The following is a 21,132-nucleotide window of genomic DNA, read 5'->3' as shown; positions in this document are numbered from 1 at the left end:
CCTCCTTCGAGGGCTCTGTTGGGAGCTCATTCCCACTGTGTCTCTAGCCTTGCTGGCCCTTCTCAGGGTGCCTGGCTCCCCAGTTAGGCAGACATGTGGCCCTAGAGACACCTCATTGTTGTAAGTTTTCCTGTTGGATTGAGCCTCTGCCCCATCTCTCCCCTCCCACCCCCAAGCCCAGTGACCAAGCTCAGGAGGCCTCCCTGGTCCCACCCTGCGGCCTCCAGGCCTGCCCCCACTTGTGCAGTCACCCCTGAGACAGAAGCTCCAGGGAGCACATGTTTTCCTCTTGGCCTTTGAGGGGTTCCCCCATGTGACCTGTCCCCATAAGCGTCTGCCTGGCGGAGGGGAGGCAACACGAGGAATTCAGGTGAGAAGTAACAGAGCTCTAGCCAGGAGTGATCCCCCCCACCCTGATACAATTGTCGAAAAGGCCTGGCGGGGCCAGAAGCTGCTGGTGCCAGGAGTGGCGTGGGTGACGGGGAGGGAGCGTGGGGATGCAGGGACAAGCCCTGTGTTGTCCTTCCCTCTCCAAATGCCTGTGGGAAGACCCTCTCTGGATCTCTGGGCCTCTGGCTGCTCTCCGCACTGAGCCCAGGTGGGTTGCGCTGTCCAGCTCCTTGCTGCCCCCACGGCCCCGTGCGCAGCTTCACAAAACAATACACTCTCACTGCTTGCATCGATTTCCGATGTTCTATATTTGGGATGATCACAGCTTGCCAAATTGGTGCCATAATCTGTAATGGGTCACAACCTGCAGTTTGAAACGTAATGGCTCAGGTGATGGCTAAGTCCCCTCTATTCCAAACATCTGCCATCCCATGAGCGTCATTGGAGGCCGGGGAGGGCTGGCCGGGGTCAGCTTGATGAGGACCCCTGGTTGGGAACCTTGACTGAGCCTTTCTCCTTTCCTCTGGTCAGATCTACAATGGGACCCTCAAGCGGGAGACGGACAACCGGCGTTTCAGCTCCTACAGCCAGATGGAGAACTGGGGCCGGCACTACACCCGGGGTGGCTGTGCCACCACTGGCGCAGGCAGCGACATCTGCTTCATGCAGAAAATCAAGGCGAGCCGCAGTGAGCCTGACTTGTACTGCGACCCTCGGGGCACCCTGCGCAAGGGCACGCTGAGCGGGAAGGGCCACAAGACGACCCAGAACCGCTACAGCTTCTACAGCACCTGCAGCGGCCAGAAGGCGGTCAAGAAGTGCCCCATGCGCCCCCCCTCCTGCATCTCCAAGCAGGACCCAGTTTACGTGCCCCCCATCTCCTGCAACAAAGACCTGTCCTTTGGCCACTCGAGGGCCAGCTCCAAGTGAGTGCTGCTGGGCTGGCGTGGGGCCGGGCGGGGCGGCGGGAGACACATTAGCAGGGCTGGCCCCTTAGGATGTGGGCGTGGAGAGACCTAGGTCTGTGCCCAAGGAGTTCACTGTACCTCCTTGGGGAGTTCCTGGCCACATGGGCCCCTGGCGTCAGAGAGTTCTCAGCGTGAGGGGGAAGCAGAACCCACTAAACAAATGCACTGGGTACGTAGGCTTCAAGGGGTCACTGGTTGTGAGTAGAGGGCAGCTAATGGGAGACTAGCGAGGTCAGTGGTTCTCAAAGTGTGTTCCTCTGACCAGCAGCATCAACATCATCTGGGAATCTGAGAAATGCTAATTCTCGGGCCCCACCCAGCCCTACTGGCTCAGAAACGTTGGGAGAGGGGTCCAGAAATACGCGTTTTGATGGGCTAGCTCTGGAGAACCTCTGAGCGTAGGCAGATAATCTCTGCATTCTGAATGCCCACCTAGTGTGCACCTGCCCAATGTCTCAGCTCTGGGCACTTGAGGTTCACACCCAGAGCCCCAAGATGCCTTCACCCTTTTTTAGCCTGAGAGGCCACAAGAGGGAAGGTGCCAGCTTCCCTCTTCCCTCTTCCCTCGGTGTAACGATGGGAAGGGGGCTCCGTCTTATAGGCCAAAAGAAAACCAGGACAAATGAACATAAGAACTGATCAGTGCTAAAGAACAGGGCACACTCCTGGCTGTGATCACAGAAGGACCATTGCCGAGTGGCAGGGAAAGGCCCGAGTGAGCTGCCAGTAACGAAAGAGCCGACGGGCAGGGGTGGCTTGGGGACACTGAGCCTACCCCAGGACGCTGAGCCCATGGACACTCACTGAGCACCTATGTGCCAGACTGTGTGGGAAGTAAGGGGTCACACAGCTATGGACAGGATGGTTCAGCGCTGTTCTACAGCTTCCTGATGGAGCTTGCCCAAGGCCTCACAGCTGATGCTAGAACCTGTGCTTTACCTTACTCTATCATACTCTTTTCATAACAAGCAGAACCCCATTCTAGAATTGAACCTCTATAGCTACTTGAAAGTCATAGGTCTATTGAGAATGACCGGGAGGAGAAGTAAGAAACCTCTTTCCCTTGGAGACTGACCAGGGAAACCCCTGGCCCTGGCTCATTGTCCCAAATGAGAGACCCATGGAAGGCAGGGTGTAGCCGAAACGCAGATGGGAATGAGTGGCAAGTGATTTAGGGGTAATATTTGACTAGCAGATGCAGGTGACATTCTCTTAGTATGGGGTAGGGATGCTAAGGACACAAGACCAGAGGAACTCTGTCCCTTGGGTGATTTTTCCAGAAATGGAGTTGATTGGCCACACTAAAACCACAAGCACAGATAAACTGTGGCAAGACAAGAGGCTAGCATGATGAGAGCAGGGTTCCTCCTAGAAATTTTGGGAGGACTTCTCGTGTGTACGGCTGGATGCCACAGAAGGGACTGCCCTGCCCTTGGGGAACACACCATCTCTGCTGGGCACCAAGAGCCAGGTGGAAAGGCAGCCTGAAATCAGCACCATGAGAGCCAGAGGGGTTCCCAGAAGAAATATATTCCTTCCGGGGAAGGTTCACAGAAGTGGGCTCAGCTGGTCACATGGGTGGTGAGGAGAAGGGACACGGGCATTCCTGAGCCTGATCAGAGTACAGTGAGGAGAAGAGCTGCTGGAGCAGACCCTTTAATGGGCGGGGACTGTGCAAGAGGACACAGCACAACCAGACTCCTAGGTGAACACGTGCCATTTCTGGTTTTATGGCTAAGGTACACTACCCAGCATTTCATATGTTTTGGCCTAACACATGCCCTTGATAGCAGTCTGGCAGTTTGAACTTGAACCTGCCATTCAGGGAAGTTATTGACAGCAACAACACAGCGAACAGCATTTCAGGACTGCTCATCTAGTAAAGGGGTATGAAGTAATGAATTGGGAGCTTAAAGAAGAGAGTAAGTTGTGGGGGCTGATTTGTTGCAGCCCCACACAGAGACTGATGACGGTCAGAGGTGGTGGCCATGAGAATAGGAAGAAGGAATAGATGTGAGAATTTTTGTTTAAGAAGAATTAGCTGTATTTGGGACTGAGGGGAGGGAGGGAGGGATGGATAAGAGGATGGGTGGTAGATGGACAGAGAGGGAGAATGGATGGATGGCTGGATGGATGGATGGAAGGTGGATCATGCATGGATGGAGGAATGGAGGGCAGGTGGATGGTGACAGGTGGATGGATGGATGCATGGATAGATAGTGAATGTATGGAGAAAGGAAGAGAAGGAAGATGGATGGATGGAGGGATGGAAGGTAAATGGATGGAGTGATGGGGGAAGGTGAAGGGAGGGGGAAAGAGGGAGGAAGGAGAGGTGAATGGATGAATGAAAGGATGGATGGATGGATGGATGGATGGATGGATGGATGGATGGATGGATGGATGGACAGGCTTACTGTCATTCTTTTCCATTTTCCTAACACCAGGCAGAGACATGAGAAATGGTAGGGTGGGCGGGGAGTGTCCCCTTGGGAACAGGGCAGAGTGTTTTCTCAGTGCAGAGGTAACTTACCTGCTTGGATATTAACCCATGACCAGAGCCGCATTAGAGTCAGTGTTCACTGCAGGTTGAGCCTTTTCCCTCCCCTGGAGCTGTTTCCCAGGGTGCTTTCCAGGGAGGTCAGGGCTGCCTCATTCTAGGTCTCCAGAAGGCCAGCTTGGACATGCAAATGGAATTTTCATCCCCTACACCAGGGCTCCCAACCCAGCCACACTGCCCATTTCTTGCAGGATCTGCAGTGAGGACATCGAGTGCAGCGGGCTGACCATCCCCAAGGCTGTGCAGTACCTGAGCTCCCAGGAAGAGAAGTACCAGGCCATCGGGGCCTATTACATCCAGCACACCTGCTTCCAGGATGAATCTGCCAAGCAGCAGGTAGCACGCTGTGTACCTTCCTCTCTGTGGGCCTGGGCAGGGCCTGGGTGTGTCAGCCTGACCCTGCATTTAGAGATGGGTGGGGGCATTTGCAGTTGGCGCCTTCTCACCCTGCCCAGCTGCCTGGAGCAAGGAGTGTGCTGGGCATCGCCCAAGAACAGAGCTGGGCACATTAACCCTCTGTGCAGAGCAGAGCCCTCTGGTTGAGTGGACAGCAGCCAGAGCCATTTCCTCGGCTCGTCTGGAAGGCAGTGACACCAGGGGCTCAGCAGAACCTTCTCACCTTCTACTAAAGAGCACCCTGTCCCATCCCCGAGCCCCTCCCACCCTCTGTCTGTCCCTCTCCATGCCATGGTCTTCTCTCACCAGGCATCCACGTGGAAAGCTGGGCTTGTTGGTGCCTCCTGAGCTTGGCTGGCAGGGAGGGCACCCGCAGGGCTCAGCCATAATCGCACTTGCTAGAGTCTGGGATTCATTTGCCCCTGGGTTTCTGCTCGAGGAGAGTCTCCCTTACAGAGTGCGTTTCTGTCCTGCTTCCTTGGTGCAGGGAAGGGAGCTACCGGGAAGGTTTCCAGCCAGGGTGTGAGGAGCACAGCTCGGGCACCTGACTTAGCTCCCTGTGGCCATTCCTCATCTGTTTTGTTCAACCTCGATGTGTTTCTGAACTGAAAGTAGACTTTCGGCCTGAGAAGCTCGGCGTCTAGCGCTCAGCTCCTCACTCGACCGCGGCGCCCCTGTTCCGGCAGGTCTATCAGCTGGGAGGCATCTGCAAGCTGGTGGACCTCCTCCGCAGCCCCAACCAGAATGTCCAGCAGGCCGCAGCAGGTGCCCTGCGCAACCTGGTGTTCCGCAGCACTGCCAACAAGCTGGAGACGCGGAGGCAGAATGGGATCCGCGAGGCTGTCAGCCTCCTGAGGAGAACTGGGTGCACCGAGATCCAGAAACAACTGACCGGTAGGGAAGCCAGCCACAGGGAGCCGGTGGAGGGGATCCTGAGCAGGACTCTGGCTGTGGCCCCCAGATAGGGTGTGGGGCACTCCTGGGGCTGGGCCAAGGCACACGGTGCAGGTTATTTGGCCTCAGGCTAGTATCCTGGAGCCCCATGGCACTGGAATGGCCAGGTTAGTGGTGTCCAGGTGGTGACCTGGGCATGCACCTAGCCGCAAGGGACCATGGTCTTTTTAAGGAGAGAATACAAGGAGTCCAAGTTGGCCCTGAGATTTGCCTGTTATGGTTATGGGAAGACAGTGAGGCTGATGGGAGCAGGAATCAACCCCTTAAAAATATGACCAAGACTCGGGGTGGGGGCATAAGAGACAGAACTTGCTGTGAAGACCTCAGATTGAACCAAGAAAATGAGACCTTGTTCAAACTAACCATGATGGGTGTGGGTATTTCTGGAATGACTTTCCCATGGAGAGCATTAGAAGATTCTGGATGCTAAAATGTCTATGAAAAACCACGAATTAATCAAGGTGCTTGGATCTCTTTCCATGGGCATTGCTTTGACCTGGATAGAGAATTCTTGATAATTTCTTCAAAAAAACCTGCAGCCTGACTGAGACACTGAGAACAGTGCTCATAAAACAACCAGGCAGCAGATTTAGATTTATCTGGAAAGGGACCTCGCAACAGTACTTCATTTGCTAGAGCTGGGGTTGGGGGGCGGTGTCCCACAATCCGTGGGGTCGGCGGAGCTTGGCATGTGTTCGCTGACCCTCCCCAAACCTCAGGGCTGCTGTGGAACCTGTCTTCCACTGATGAGCTGAAGGAGGAGCTCATCGCCGATGCCCTGCCCGTCCTGGCGGACCGTGTCATCATCCCCTTCTCCGGCTTGTGCGACGGCAACAGCAACCGGTCCCGGGAGATGGTGGACCCTGAGGTCTTCTTCAATGCCACGGGCTGCTTGAGGTGAGAGCAGGGGACCCTTGGATCTTTTGCCCCAGCTGTGGGCCCTGCCCCAGACAGCCCCATCTCAGCCAAGACACAGCCGGGGCAGAGAAGGTGACGTGAAACCTCCTCAACCTCATGGACAGACTCCAAGACACGGGGTGCCAGGCACACCTGCTTTCCTACATCTGAATGGGGCTCAGGACCCCACAGCTTCCTCTGCTGGGCTGCAGAAGACTCAGTTAGGAATCTAAGCGTGCAAATGCCTGGGTTTGAATATCCAAACCGTTTCCACCTTTTCCCCTCACCCACTCCTGGAAAATGTGTTTCTTGTACTATCTTGAAGAACATTCTTTTAGACCAGGTCTACTTACTGATTGGCTCTCAATGAGTCACTTCCCGGCTGCAATGCTAAAACCATGTGCCATATCCATTGGCATGAAGATGGAACTGCTTTCCCCAAAGTTTCCTGAGCTCCACACCAGGGTGTGGCAGAGCCCCTGGGGGGCTGCTGGAGGAGGACCCTTAGCGTGCTTGTTCCAGGACGGGGTTTACAAGCTGGGGGGCTGGGGAGGTGAGGCTGCTGGTTTGAGGTGGAGCAGTGGAGCAAATCCCTTTTAGGGTCACACCTTGCTTTAATGGGGTTTGTCTTCCCCAAATCCTGGGAACCTCCCCGCAATGGGGGTGCCATTGGCATGTGTGCCTGTGTTTCAACTTGTGCTCCTCCTGCCAGCCTTGGCCTCCAAGAGCAGAGAGGCTGGAGAGATGAAAAGCCAGGGTAATTAAGGCCTTAACCCGGGCAGTAGCAGCCACACCCCCTGCACCAGGCAGGTGGGCCCAGACTGCTTGGCAATGGGTCCCTGTGGAGCCATAACACAGCTTCCAGCGGGAGGGGATATCAGCCCCCAGTCCAGCCTCCCAGTGACTCCAGACCCTGTTCAGCCCATGGCCCAGGACCCAATGGAGCCTCTTTACCCAGACACTGGGCAGGCCAGGCCCTAATCTTGTTCAGCAAGTGCCCCCTGGTGGTTAGATGTGTGCTTGGCTGCTAAGCTGTAGTCATTGCCTGGCAGTTAACCAGCCAGGACAAAATTTACAAAAAGAAAGAATTAAGTTCAAACAAGAGCTTAATCCAGGCTGCTCTGGGGGCAGAATAGGCTGAATAATTTCTCTTTCCTTCCTATTTTTCCCCTCTTCATCCCTTTCCTCTGTTTCCTCTCCTCTCCTTTCCCCTCCCGCAACCTCCAACCTCCACCCCATATCCTCTCTGCTCCTTTTTTCTCCACCTGTTCTCTCCCTCGATGCCCCCCACCACTCTCCCTGCACCCCCACCATTCTCTCTCCCCTCCTTCCCTGCACCCTCCCACCCTCTCCATTCTCTCGCACAGGAACCTGAGCTCTGCCGATATAGGTCGGCAGACCATGCGGAACTACACAGGCCTCATCGACTCCCTCATGGCCTATGTCCAGAACTGTGTGGCGGCCAGCCGCTGTGACGACAAGGTGAGAGAGTGGCCTCAGGAGGTCCCCGCCCTGGGCCCCAGTCCCCAGGCTTTCCCTCTGTCCAGAGCTCCAGGCCTTTAAGCAATGAGGGCATCTCCTTGGACTCCGTCCTGACTTTTTCCTCCCCCAGACTCCACAAGGCGAGTCTGCTCTTTCCAAAGGAGCCTTTAAGGTGTGGCCTGGACAGGAGCCTGTCAGTGCCAGTGGGGTGAAGGGGTGCCTGGGTGCAGTGTAGCCCCCCACCCCCACAGGTGGCACCCAGGACAGTGATTGTCAGAGTTGCTTCCGGACAGTGGTTGTCAGTTCCTGGAATCAAGTCATCTCCCTCCCTTAGGGGTTTTTTAAAAGCAGATGCTTCCATGAGCTTCTGTGTTCCGCAGATGACACTTTGCTCAAATGGAGACGATCATAATGATATCTACTTCTTGGGTTGCTTTAAGTTAAGAAGCAGAACACAGGCAGCACGTGGCAAAGCGGACCTCCCAGAATGCTTTCCTGCCACTGCTGTCCTCTGACAAGAGGCTGACTGGTGCTCCAGGGCCTGGCCCTCCCTGAGCCTCCTGCTGCAGTTGTCCCTCGTCCTCCCAGACAGGCCTTGGGCAGATACCCTCCTGCCCCCTCCTAACTATGGACAGAGAAAGGGAAAGTCACAGAGGGAAGCTACCTCAGGCTGTGAGTGGCACCAAGGAGGGCCAGTGCAGTCCAGATGATGGGCCTGGGCCGGCATCCCAGGCATATGTGCCATGGAGTTTCCCTGTGGAAGGTCTGGTCTTCTCCCACCACTTGAGGCAACAATAGGGCCTCAGGAGAGAAGCTTATCACGGCTGCTAGGCTTGGTCCCCGTGGACCTCAGCTTTGGAAGTCCAGTCCCCTCAGCCCAGCAGGGCCAAGCGTCATTAGGAGGGTAGACCTGCTGCCCCAAACACTAGCCTGGCAGGTTCCCTAAGGAAAATGCAAAGAGCTGTAGCGTGCAGTCCCAGGTCTCACCGTCCGTGTGGACTTGGAAATGGATGCTGAGGACCGGCCACAAAGAAGGGGGTGGGAGGGACATAGGCACCAGCTGGCCATAGAACCTCAGACGCCAGGGCTGCTCCTGAGGGAGTGTGAGCCGGTGGAAGGCGAGCTTAGTGGCCCAGTGTCCACTCACTTTGGCGCGGCCCTCTTGCTGCGTCCTACTGTGTGCTGGGCCCTGATGGGAGCCAGGCAGAGGCTCAGGCGGGTGCCTCTGCTTGGCCCCCAGTCCGTGGAGAACTGCATGTGCATCCTGCACAACCTCTCCTACCGCCTGGACGCGGAGGTGCCCACTCGCTACCGCCAGCTGGAGTACAACGCCCGCAACGCCTACACAGACAAGTCCTCCACTGGCTGCTTCAGCAACAAGAGTGACAAGATGATGGTGAGCATCATCCACTGGTTTGCCAATTGGCAGAGGAGGGCCCGCCCCCCACTCAGCACCCCACTGGGCTCTTCCACCCTTTCCTCTCTGCCCTGATGGACCAGAAGCCAACCCGAGGGGACAGGCCCTTGGAGATGCGTGAAGGGCCTCTATCTTGTCTGTGTTCCTGGACTGTAGGAGCCCAGGCCAGCCCTGAGGGCAAAATCTCCAGCCCTCTGCAGGCCTCATCTGGAGGGAGCCGGGGCTGTAGGCCCAGGGTGGGTCAAGCTCAGCGGGGAGGAAGAATCATGCAGCAGGAGGGTTTGGGCAGAGGTAGCTCTGGAGTCCACTTCATGAGACCCCAGAACACTCACTGCCTGCCTCAGAGACAACACTGGACCATGGCGAGGGGAGCAGGCAACCACTCACTCAGGCACCCCCTAGGCACCCGCCGCTGGATGTTGGGGGAGCCCCCCTTCAGTGCCCTCATCAGGCTCCTCTTGACCCTCCCTCTGTCCTCAGAACAACAACTACGACTGCCCCCTTCCCGAGGAGGAGACCAACCCCAAGGGCAGCAGCTGGCTGTACCACTCGGACGCCATCCGCACCTACCTGAACCTCATGGGCAAGAGCAAGAAGGACGCCACCCTGGAGGCCTGTGCTGGTGCCCTGCAGAACCTGACTGCCAGCAAGGGCCTGGTGAGGGGCCCACGCAACCCCCGCCCACTCGCCAGTTCTCCTACAACCTGTCCCCCATCTGAGTTGTCTCGACCACTCTGATCCAGAGTTTGTTCTGCAAACACCAGTGTAGGGGCAGTGAGAGTTAGGCTCTGGGAAGCCTAACGAGTGTCAGGGGAGCAGAGACATCCCAGGCCTCCAGGACCCCTGGTGGTGTGTAATGGGTGAGCCTACCCTGGTTGGATTCTGAGCCCAAGAACCCCCATTTTTCGTGACCCAGGTCCCATGCTGGCCTCTTGGGCTCTGGCAGGGCTGAAGGGTGTGTTGGTGGCAGGAGGAGTCTCCTCTTTGTCGAACTGACAGAGGTGGCAGTGGAGTGTTTGGGGTATGCACAGGTCCAGAAGAAGAGGTGGCATTGTCAATAGAAATCTTGAGGCCTAATGGAGGACAGGCTGGCATGGGTGGAACCAGAAGAGCCTGTTTGTAATGAAGAAGCATCTAGAGAGGGAGGCAGCCAACTCTCCCTCACCTTTACTTAGGACAAAAGGTCATCAGATAGCAGCAGGACAAGAGTGAGTTGAGGTTAAAGAACTTTCCTGACTGGGAGAGGGTGGGGCTGGGGTCTGTGAGAACGCCAGAGCTGCCTGAACTATGTTGCAGCCAAGCTGGCTATGTTGCTAGAGGCCCAACTGAACTGACCAGCCCTATGGGTACCCTGGGTTGGATTTCCAGGCCCTCTCTTACCCATCTTTATTTCCAACAAGTGCTCAACAAACATTTTTTTTTAAATATTTATTTATTTATGCATACAAGAACTGGGGTACAGGCCAGAGGTGCAGGGGTGTGAGAGGATTCACCGGAGACAGAGTGGGGAACAGAACAGGCAGACTGACTGAAATACACTGCTGAGGGGAGCAGTGGGCCAGGCAGGAGAGGTCAGCTGCACCATGTGGGTAGCTCCCTGACCAGCTGGGGATGGAACTCATGCTGCAGAAGCTGCAGATAGCTTCACAGTGCTGCGCTGAACCCCTTGTGCCACCAGGGAGGCCCAACAAACACGTATTGAGTGCTACAAGATAGGGAAGTTGGAAGAAGATGGTTGGCATGTCTTCAGTTGACAAATTCCCTTGACTATAGGGCTTTATGTGAGCAGACACTGCTGGGAAAGAAGAGGGAGGCAGAGTGGAGACAAACCAGGGAGTGTGGTGTGTGATACTTTGGTGCATCTGGAAGTTGACTCTGGGTCCCTGACTAATGAGGGAACTGCCTTCTCCTCCCCTAGCTGGGCTCCAGCTGACTCAGGATCAGGGCCAGGGACAGCAAAGAGGAGGTGTATTTGCACCTGTGTCTTTGTAGTTGCTGTGTGTGAGCCAACTTTGTCTGTCTTTGCCAGTGCTCCCAACAGGAAAGAGAAAAAAGACCTGGGTTTCTCTGTTTGGGGCGCCTTGCTCAACTCCTGCCTGCCCTGGTGTCCAGGAAGCCACAGGCCAGGTCCTCACTCAGTCCTTCTTTCTCAGATGTCCAGCGGCATGAGCCAGCTGATCGGGCTGAAGGAGAAGGGCTTGCCACAAATCGCCCGTCTCCTGCAGTCTGGTAACTCGGACGTGGTGCGGTCTGGAGCGTCCCTCCTGAGCAACATGTCCCGCCACCCTGTGCTGCACAGAGCAATGGGTAAGCCCCCCAGAGGCATCTGACTGCCCTGCTGCCCCACCCTAGGGCTGGCAGCCCCTACTCTCCAGGGACTAGTGGGAGCTCACCCTCCAACCGCTCCTTGAGGTGCATTCCAGGATGGGGGACAGCCCAAGAGAGGCTGGATGAGAGGTGTGCAGCGCCAGACCCTGTACCCTGAGTTGGAGCTAGACTTTGGGGAGCCATCTTGCTTGGAGCCTGGCTGAGGGCAGCCTGGGACGGCAGCCCCAGAGGGTCCCCTCAGCCCTTTCCTTCACCCTGACCCCTTCCTCCACTGCTTTCTCCCCAGGGAACCAGGTGTTCCCAGAGGTGACCAGGCTCCTCACTAGTCACACTGGCAACACCAGCAACTCAGAAGACATCCTGTCCTCGGCCTGCTACACCGTGAGGAACCTGATGACCTCCCAGCCTCAGATGGCCAAGCAGTACTTCTCCAGCAGCATGATCAACAACGTCCTCAACCTGTGCCGTAGCAGGTGGGCCAGTGTCCCGCGTCCCCGCCTTCCTTACCTGGCACCCTGGGAAGACACAAGTCGGGAGCAGGAACAGATCCTAGAGCCGGGGCACTGGGATGGGGAGACCCAAATGGAGAGAAGTTCCAGAAGCTGAGGGCACTGTGGAGCCCAAGGGTCCAGTAGCCAGGCTTCAGGGCTGCACAGAGGGGCGGGGCAGCATGTTTTTCCACTGGGGAGCACAGGGGACATGAGCCCTCGGGGGGGCAGCAGGAAGGCCTGGAGCAGCAGGGGATTTTATTCTGGTTCATGGACTCTTGGGGTGACCAGGATGGGAGAGCACGTCCCTGCATGGCCCCCGAGGGCATCCTGGTACCTCTAGGTGGGCACGGGGCATGGGGTTGTGCCTGCTGTGTAGAGTGACCTGCCCAAGGGGCTCTTCTCTCACGCACCCCTGAGGCCTCCCCACATCTCCAAGACCCTGCAGGGGGATGGGGAGGGGAGAGGGTCCTCATTCTATGTCTCCTGGAGTCTCACCCAACCAAACTTCCCTCCTGCCCAGTGCTTCGCCCAAGGCAGCAGACGCTGCCCGCCTCCTCCTGTCTGACATGTGGTCCAGCAAGGAACTGCAGGGTGTCCTCAGACAGGTAAGGGCCCGCTCCCTTAAGCCTGTCGGGGCACCCCTGAACTTCCCCTGTACTGAGTGACGTCTCACTGAGTCAAGAAGGTGGGGGCGTGGGGAAATGGTGCTGTAGTCCCAGATATGAGTGTATGTGACAGCTGGTGTGGGACAGCCCTGGGCAACAGGGGGGCAAATCAAGGAAATGCACCGAGGCCTGGGGTGGGATGCTTTAGGCACAAAGTGAACAGCAGGGTGGACGAAAGGCGTGGAATTCATTTGGGGGTACACTGGGTACTCTGGAATGATACCAGCTGACTCAGGATCAGGGCCAGGGACAGCAAAGTAGTTCAGTTTGGGCTGAACTACAAAGCCCCTTTCATTTCACACCAGAGTGGAGGGTTGGCCTTTGGAAGCCACAAGGGGTTCTAAGGAGATACTTTCAGGATGAAAGCAGCACCAGGAAGACATCTCCCAGGACAAGATGAGGGCAGGGCAGACAGGGGACCCTGGGCTGCTGCTCCCCCTGACCTTTGGCTCCCCCTGTCCTCCACGCCTCCCAGCCCCATTCATCTCCGGGGCTGTCTCCTCTCAATTATAGAGGTCATAGCATCACTGCACGCTCCCGGCCCCCCATTCGTACGGCAGCCGCTCTTTAGACCCACAGACAGTAGCGGGGATGGAAATAAAGGGCAGAAGGCAGGAGAAGCGGACAGAGGAACTGACAATGCTCAAACTTCTAGCCCGGAGACTCTGGTGACCTTACCAGGAAGCGGTCAGTTGGGAAAGTATGCAGGTGTTGGCCAGTAGTGGCCTGCGTCCTCCATTTTCTGGAGTCACCACAATGAGGGTGGGCCTGGCCAGGCAGCAGCTGCCTGAGAGACCAAGTGGAAGGGAGGAAGGTGAGGAGAGCTTCCTTGAGCTTCATTGGGGGTCCAGAGGGTTCAGCTCACCCCAGATACAAACAGAGACCACGCCTAGCCTCAGATACTCAGGGCACCACTTCCCAGGCTCATGGGAAGTAGCTCCATTGCTCAGACCCATACCTCCCTCTGGGCACTGGACACGGCTCTGGCATGATGCCGGCAGACATTGCTTTCCCAGAGCTCCTGCACACCCATCTCTTGCTGGGGTGGTCCAGCCATGGCGAGGCAGGCCACGGGGTGTGTGTCCATCCTGCAGATGAAGGTTCGGGGTACGGGCTTAGCCTGGACTCCAAGAGTCAGGACAGGAGCCAGGCTGAGGCCTGGGACTTCTCCTTCCTGGGCTCTTTCCACCAAACCCAGCCAAGCTCAGGGGGAATGAGCCAGCAAGCCTTTGGGGGAAATCCATGCCACATGGTGCCCTGACCTGTAGGGGTGGGTCTGGGCACTGCCTGCTATCGGCGACCCCTCATATTTCCATGGGCCAGTGAGAGCTGATCAGGCTCCCAGGACCCAGGGATGGCACCTGGGGCCTCTTCTCCAGGACCCTGGATACCTGCTGCTGCCTCATTCACACCAAAGCATTTAGGGAGCGCCTACTGTGTGTGAGGAGAAATGGCAGGAGTGAGATTCCGTCTCCACTCAGCAGGAGCGTAGGGGTCAGTGAGGGCTGGGGGAAGTGAGCAGCTGGCAGCAGAGCCGCTCCTCAGCGCCAGTGCCAGTGCCTGCTGGGGGTCCGAGGAGTGCCGGCCATGACCCCCGTCAAGAGCTCTTTATATCAGGATATAAAGAGACAAAAGGTCAGGCAGAGTCAGAGGGAAGGGTGGTTAATAACTTCTCTGATCTGATCTTGGTTGTTCTGTTTAAAGAGAGTGTCCTAGCCGAAACCCTCAAGCCTTGATCAGGTCTCTGCCAGTGCAGGGAGGAAGTTCAAGTGTGCTGGCAGAAGTCCAGTCATCCCACTAAGGGCCTTGGGTTTGGTTGCACATTCAGTTAGGCCAGTTTTGTGGAGCCTGTTCAAAAGCCCAGGGCTCTGGCCAAGGGTACTCTAGAAGGGTCATCTCTGTCCCCCTGGGGAGCCCCACACTGTTTTGTCTGGGGTACCTCATACAGCTGATGTTTCTCCTCTTGCAGCAAGGTTTTGATAGAAGCATGCTGGGAACCTTAGCTGGGGCCAACAGCCTCAGGAACTTCACCTCCCGATTCTAAGAAGAGGCTGCCCACTCAAGTTCCACTGGGAGGTAAGGATCAGCCCACCTTTGGAGCAGGGGGTGCCTCCAGGACCCTGCAGCAACTCAACGAGTCTCAGAAAGAGGGACCAGGCCTGTGCTCCCCAGGGGCTCAGAAACATCCTTTTACCTGGCAGAGAACCTCACTCAGCCAGACACAGGGCTCTGAGGGCAACTGTGCAGGGTGCCAAGCAGTCCCATCCCATGACATGAGGGATGTGCCATGGCCTGGGGGAGTCAGTAGGCCAGAGGTCTGGCGGGAGTGCTGTGTCCCAGTACCTAAGTTGCACATTGCATGACTCAGGTGGAGGCTTGCCGGTGACTGAGGTGTGAACGACCCCAGTGGAGTCCTATGTCATTATGGCTTTGGGCATCCATAGTTCTTTTTTTTATCCTTTTAATAATCCACTCAAGCCTCTGCACCTGCCCAGTGTAGGCAAGTTTCTTTCCAGCTAATGATTCTGAGAACCAAAACCACGGAACCAATATCTATGTATGACAGAGACTGGCAAGCCTGAGTTTCCATCAGAATCATCTGGACGCTTGCTAAAATGCACATCTTGGCCCCAACCCCAACAATTCTGATGTCGTATCTCTGGATGGGCTCCAGGAAAATGCATTTTTAGTGTTGTCAGTGAACCAAGGCGCACACTTCAAGACTCAAAGCAGACATCAGCCCGAGAGCGGTCCCCAGAGGTGGCCTCAGCGTGGAGCCATCTACGAGGTCAGGCTCTCCCGAGCTGAGGGGGACTCCTTGGCACTCCAACTATCTGCCTTAACCCCCAACACTGACACCCAAGGAGGGTCCTGGTTGGGGAGAGGTCTGTACTTTTGGTCCAGACGAAAATTCAATAAGACTGCAGAAGCCCTCTCCTGACAGAGGAGTTGACAACACGAGACAGAAAGGCAGAGAAGGCTACATTCAGTGGCGCCTTGATGAGCACTGTCTGGTCTCTCAGTTCTGTGCTGGGAACTACGTTTAGGGGAGTAGGTGGGTGTGGCAGTGGGAGGCCAAAGCTGACAAGCTCTCAGTCAATAGGAGCAACCTGTGGGTGCATCAAGGGTGGCCCTGAATTCAGGGTAGGCCAGAGTCAGTGCAGATGTGGGTGGGGAGGGGGTGACCATATTGGCTGGACCCCCTGTGGGAGCATCACCCTATAAATGTTAACTGGAGGGCTTCTTTTCCAGAAATGATGTGACCGGCTGAGAAGACCTCGAGCCTTGCTGAAGGGGTTGTTCTGTCCACCCTGTGCAGCACTTGGAAGAGTCCAAATGCAACCAAGGGCAAATCTGAAAACTGTGGATGATGGAAATCTTTTTAGATTTTTTTTTTCCTCCGGGGAACTGGCAGTCAATGGGGATTGGGGTGGGAGGGGGAACCTTTCTTGAGTTAAAGGGGCTTATGTCTGATGTCAATACTTCTTTTGCTGAGAAACAATGTGCATGTGTGTGTGTGTGTACATGTGTGTGCAATGGAAGTACGAATGTGTGTTTGTGTGCATAGAGTGCCTGAAAGATGACCACAAACTGCAAAAACCTAGGTCAGCTGCTTTCCTGCAGCCGGTGTTTCTTACTCATGTGCTTTTTGATTAGCTGCCCATAGTTTCCAAATGTACCATGCCAGGGTGGGGACCCTCAGCATGGACTGTCCAGGCGGAGTCCCGCAGCATCCTGCCTGCCACCTCCCGGGATGAGTCGGGAGGGGAGAGTAATAAGGGCTGGACCTCCCTCCCGATGAGGCAGCTTTGCAGGCAGGAGGTCAGCAGGGGGCTTGAGGTTCAGTGCATCTCATGGGGAATCTAGCCATGCGACCAAGTCACCCTGCCCCACAGCCCCACCCCACAGGGGCTGGGCAGGGAGTGGTGCCCTGGGAGATGGACAAGAACAATCACGTTTGCCTTGCTAGATGAAGCCTGTCTGAGAAAGAGGGAGAGAGAGAGAGAGAGAGAGAGAGAGAGAGAGAGAGAGAGGGAGAGGGAGAGGGAGAGGGAGAGAGGACTTGTTGTTCTCTTGGGCTCTGTACTGACAGAGCAGCTCAACCGACAAAGCCCCCACCTTCAGGGGGCATGTAATCTAACTAGTTGCAGGAGAAAGAAGGTGAAATGGTGCTCAAAGCCAAAGAGGTGCTGGAGAGGGGTTGGTCTTCACATTGCCAGTGGAGAGGGGCTGCCTGGGGCTGGCAGGGCTCAGCTTCCAGTGGAATGACAACCATTTGGGAATTGACCAGGAGGACACCCGCCCTGGCTATCTGCTGAGACTCCAGGGAGGGTGTGTTTGGGGTCCCGGGAGACTTGGGGAAAGCGGACTGGGAGAGACCAGGAAGGGGACTGTCAGCTCAGGGCCCCAACAAGCCCAACCCCCAGCCAGAGGCCATGCCCGCCGTCCTCTGAACCCCAGTCGTCCTGTCTCTGCCGCCTTTGAAGCCACCTGGGAATGTGATCAAAGAAGCCACCAGAAACACCAGCCACATCCAAGCCCCAAGACTCGTGTATTTCAGATAAGAAGTAGGAGCAGGGCCTCCTGAGGGCCTTGTCAAAAAAGCGTGCTGTAAATAGCCCCCAGTACAGACTGTAAAATAGAGCAGGATGGGCTCCCCGGGGCTCCCCGGGTAGCAGCCCCTCTTCCCCCACTGGTGTTATTGGTGTCACACAGGAATCCACTGCCTGTTCATACCCTTTTCGAGAATAGAACGTGCCCCTCAATCCTCATCTCCCTTCCTCCTCCTCCCAAGTTCCTTCCCCTGTTGTGCTCCCCAATTCAACCCCCTCCTCACCCCAGCAATCAGAACTGAAGACATCTTTCTGGGCTCAGGAGACTTGGTCTCTGAGGCCGGGAGGGCAGATGAGGAACATAGCTCTGCAGAGCGTCTCCAGCCATTTCTTAGGTACTTTCTGGCAAACGTGATGGCACAATGCTTGCTTTAGGGGCCTGTGTGCAACCGTCCCAGAGGTAAATTTCTTGGAGACCCCCCTGCCAGTCGGGGCCCAGAGGGATTAATTTCTTGCAAAGATCTGTGACATGTCTGGAGCACCACTATGCACCAGGCAGGCTTCTCACTGTGGGCACAACAGTGAGCAAACCTTACCCCTGCACTCTCATGGCTTATATTCTCCTGGAGGAAAAAGCGGACACAGGGTCAGGCTTTGGGGATCCCCCAGTCTGAGAGGACTGTCTAGTCAGGTTGGGGTAAAAGGGAAGCAGCCCACAAGTGAGCCCATGACAGCCCCGGGGGGTGCCCGCCCAGGGATGCCCTGACCCCCAGCCTCTCCCTTCACTGTCCTGGCCTGACCAGGAGCCAGAGGGCCCAGGCCTCTGCTTGGGGAGGTGCAACCCTATAGACCACAGGGGCCTGGGCTGGCTTCTGTCATGCCGGCTCAGGCCAGTCAGCGGGGCATGTCACCCAGGCCTCTGATCCAAGCCCATTACTTTGGAGGAGGTGAAATTAGGGGGTGGTGGGGTGGAGGCTTGAATGCATGTCCGAGAGAAAGAGAGTAAGGGTGTGCCAGCCTTTCCTAGCCGAGGCATGTTCTGCACCGGCTCACGCTACCAGGGCAGACCCCTGAACAAGACGTGGCAATGTGAGCCCAGCTGGGGAAGGACATGGACCACTCGCTGTCTCCTGTGCCTGACAAGCCCAGGCACCGGCCACTGGCAGCCTGTCCAGCAGGGAGCAGACCAGCAGAAGACCCCGCTCTTCTCCCTGGGACTTGGGGTGGTGATGCGCCCTGTGCACCTCGCAGTCTGGCTGAGAGGTGGCATGGCAGGGATGGCCAAGGAGGTTGCCGGCAGGGGAGGAGGCTGGGGGGATGCTGCGAGTTATCCTGGTCCCCTCCCAACCCATCCCTCCTCTTGCTCGATGTTTATGTAAGAACCTGGTGCTGGCTACGCCCAGTTTCCCTGTGTGATACTCTATGTATTTGCTTTTTTTTTTTTTTTTTTTTTTGGAAATAGAGGAAATCAATAAATTGCTGGCGTTTCTTTGAACTTCTTCAAGCAGTGGTTTATTTGGGGTGTTGTTGAGGAGTGAGGGCTGCTCACCTCCTTGGGAGCTTCCTTTGCTGACTGGCAGGCAGGGATGGGAGCACCACGGGCTGGGCCGGGGAGGGTGTGAGACACCCACTCAGGCTCCTGCTCTGTGTTAGTGCCTTTGATCCATGCAGCAGCTCTGTCACCCTCGTGGTGAAACTGGGCAAAGCTTGGGGGATTTCACAGTGTGTGGATTCACAATTGTACTATTGTACTCACAATCGCAAGACATGAAGGGAAGCTCAGGTACAACAATAGGGTTTATTACAGAGTGACTGGGAAAAAGAACAATTTCTAAGGCCCAAGTGGCTGGCTGTCCGCCCCCAGATATTGCCACCATGTCTGGCTGTCCAAACCAAAAGCAGCTCCTGCCAGGTAGTGTGGTCCCTCCAATGACAGCCCAGATTGGGTGGCACAGCAGAATGTGGTAGACCATTTTCAAAGCTAGCTGGGGATTTAAGCCTGAAACCTGGTATCATGTCCAGGGCCCTGCACCGGCCTTGCCATCTGGCACTGGGCATGCAGTGCAGGGGGTCAGTGGAGTTGGTCAGGTTTAAACAGTTGCATTTTTCCCCCTCTAAAACCCAAACCTGCCTGCATCCAGTGGGGTGGTGACCCCTCACACTGCGGCTGATGTTGCCCCAATGGGGGCTGCTGCAGCAGCTGTTGCAGCAGCTGTTGCTGCTCTCACAGTGGTGCCACCTTAGTCTTGTTTCCCTCTTTGGGGAGGGAAGCAACTCCGCCCCCCACCCTGGGGTTGCACAGTTTGTAAAGGATTGAGCCAAGAGTGGAGGCTGACCCTGCAGGAAAGCAGGCTCAGGGGCTGGCTGTGTGTGTCCGCCAGTCCTGGAGGAGGCGGGGAGGCTCGCAGAAGCAAAAGATGTGCTGGTTCAGCCTCTGGGGGCTTTAAGGGGACAAGGCACACATTGGAACTTTCTAAGATGTGATTCTGAAAGTCCAAGTGGTGATCTGGACATAACTGCTGTGGGTCGTTGGTGAGAGTCAGGGTTCCTGGCTGGAGAAGGTTGAGAAGACAGGGAATGCTTCAAGAAGTGGCTGCGGCAAGCTTTTTATTGTCCAATTTACTAGAGTCAGCCCAGATTCAAGGGGAGCAGAGAAGGGGCTCGGCTCCTCCAGGCAGGAATGGCCTGAGCCATAAGAAGGAAAGTCACAGGTGGCAGTCACCTTGGAGACTAGCGACTAGTCACCATGAGGATTTAAAAGCAGAGGGGCTAAGACCTGGGAATTAAAATGCTAAATTTCTCTATGATCTTTGATTTTTCCTCCCTTTAACTGGCCTGGCCACTCTACAGAGCCCATGGCTATGACCTCTGGCCTCAGTTTGGTAATGATCAGGGCGGCCAGGAAGAGGGGTTTATGCTTCAGCCCAGAGGGAAGAAGATGGCCTGTCTGTGACCCCGATTGTCAATGCACTTGGCCTAGGGCCTCCAAAAACATTTTGGAGCCTAAAAATGTGTGGGTTCCAAAATTTACAAATTCATAATCTTTCAGTGTGTAATTGCTAAGTTTTCATTAAAGCAGAGCACACTTGCAGACTTAAATGCCAGCAGCTCAAGAAATCTTCACAAACTGGACACCTCTATGTGACCAGCACCCAGATCAAGAACAGAGGCTCTGCACCCAAAGGCCCCTCAGGACCCTGCTTGTAACTATCCTGCTCCCCAAGGGTAACCACTACTCTGACTTCTAACACCATCTAGTAATGTTGCCTGGTTTTGCAACTTATATAAGTGGAATCAATATTTTTTGCTTCTGGTTTCTTTTTCATTAATTGTGATACAATTCATGCATAACATGCTGTTTCAGGTATACAACATAACAATTCACATATGTACAATGTAATGATTCACACATTGCAAAACATCACCACCATAAGTCTAGTTAATATCTGTCACCGCATGTGTGTCTGCCCTCTTTATTTTTTTTTTAAAGATTTATATATTTATTTATACAAGCACTGGGTACAGTCAGAAGAGCGGGAGCGTGAGAGAATTCACCAGAGCCAGAGCGGGGAACAGAACAGGCAGACTGAGGAAACACACTGCTGAGGGGAGCAGTGGGCGTGGCAGGAGAGGTCTGCGCGCCATGTGGGACTCTCACCGGTGGCCGGGGATCAAACTGGTGCTGCAGAGGCTGTGGGCAGCTTCGCAGCCCAGCACTCAACTGCTGCGCCACCAGGGGAGACCCATGGCTTCTTTAGTTCAACAACATGTGTATGAGATTTAGCATCACAATTGCATGTCATGTTCACTGCTGTCTACTAGTCCATAGTGTAACTACAGTTATGTGCCACTTAATGACAGGGATGATGTTCTAAGAACTGCCCCTTTCAGTGATTTTATTGTTGTGAGAATGTCACAGAGTGTAATTACACAAACCTAGAGGGTGTGACCTGCTACACACTGAGGCTGCATGGCACGGCCTGTTGGCACCACTATCATATATGAAGTCCATCCTAAACCAAAACATTTTATTT

The 21,132-nt window shown here is 55.5% G+C and overlaps 1 protein-coding gene across 2 annotated transcripts in view; it reads left to right on the top strand.

Moving 5' to 3' along the window:
* PKP1 (plakophilin 1) overlaps positions 1–15,952 on the top strand; it is a 42,128-nt gene extending 26,176 nt beyond the window's left edge. For both annotated transcript variants that reach the window (XM_037496118.2, XM_037496120.2), the window contains exons 3-14: positions 922–1,316; positions 4,107–4,251; positions 4,998–5,205; positions 5,985–6,162; positions 7,530–7,644; positions 8,885–9,040; positions 9,542–9,718; positions 11,215–11,368; positions 11,676–11,862; positions 12,401–12,485; positions 14,515–14,621; positions 15,798–15,952. In XM_037496118.2, coding sequence (XP_037352015.1) covers positions 922–1,316; positions 4,107–4,251; positions 4,998–5,205; positions 5,985–6,162; positions 7,530–7,644; positions 8,885–9,040; positions 9,542–9,718; positions 11,215–11,368; positions 11,676–11,862; positions 12,401–12,485; positions 14,515–14,589 — 1,875 coding nt within the window. In that variant the 3' untranslated portion in view covers positions 14,590–14,621; positions 15,798–15,952. The remainder of the gene's footprint in view (positions 1–921; positions 1,317–4,106; positions 4,252–4,997; positions 5,206–5,984; positions 6,163–7,529; positions 7,645–8,884; positions 9,041–9,541; positions 9,719–11,214; positions 11,369–11,675; positions 11,863–12,400; positions 12,486–14,514; positions 14,622–15,797) is intronic.
* The last annotated feature ends 5,180 nt before the right edge of the window (positions 15,953–21,132 follow it).

Source organism: Talpa occidentalis, unplaced genomic scaffold, assembly GCF_014898055.3.
Source record: "Talpa occidentalis isolate TD23 unplaced genomic scaffold, MPIMG_talOcc4v2.1 talOcc4.8, whole genome shotgun sequence".
NCBI classification, from domain to species: Eukaryota; Metazoa; Chordata; class Mammalia; order Eulipotyphla; family Talpidae; genus Talpa; species Talpa occidentalis.
Note: the sequence above shows the minus strand (reverse complement) of the source record. Positions and strands in the feature narration are given on the sequence as shown.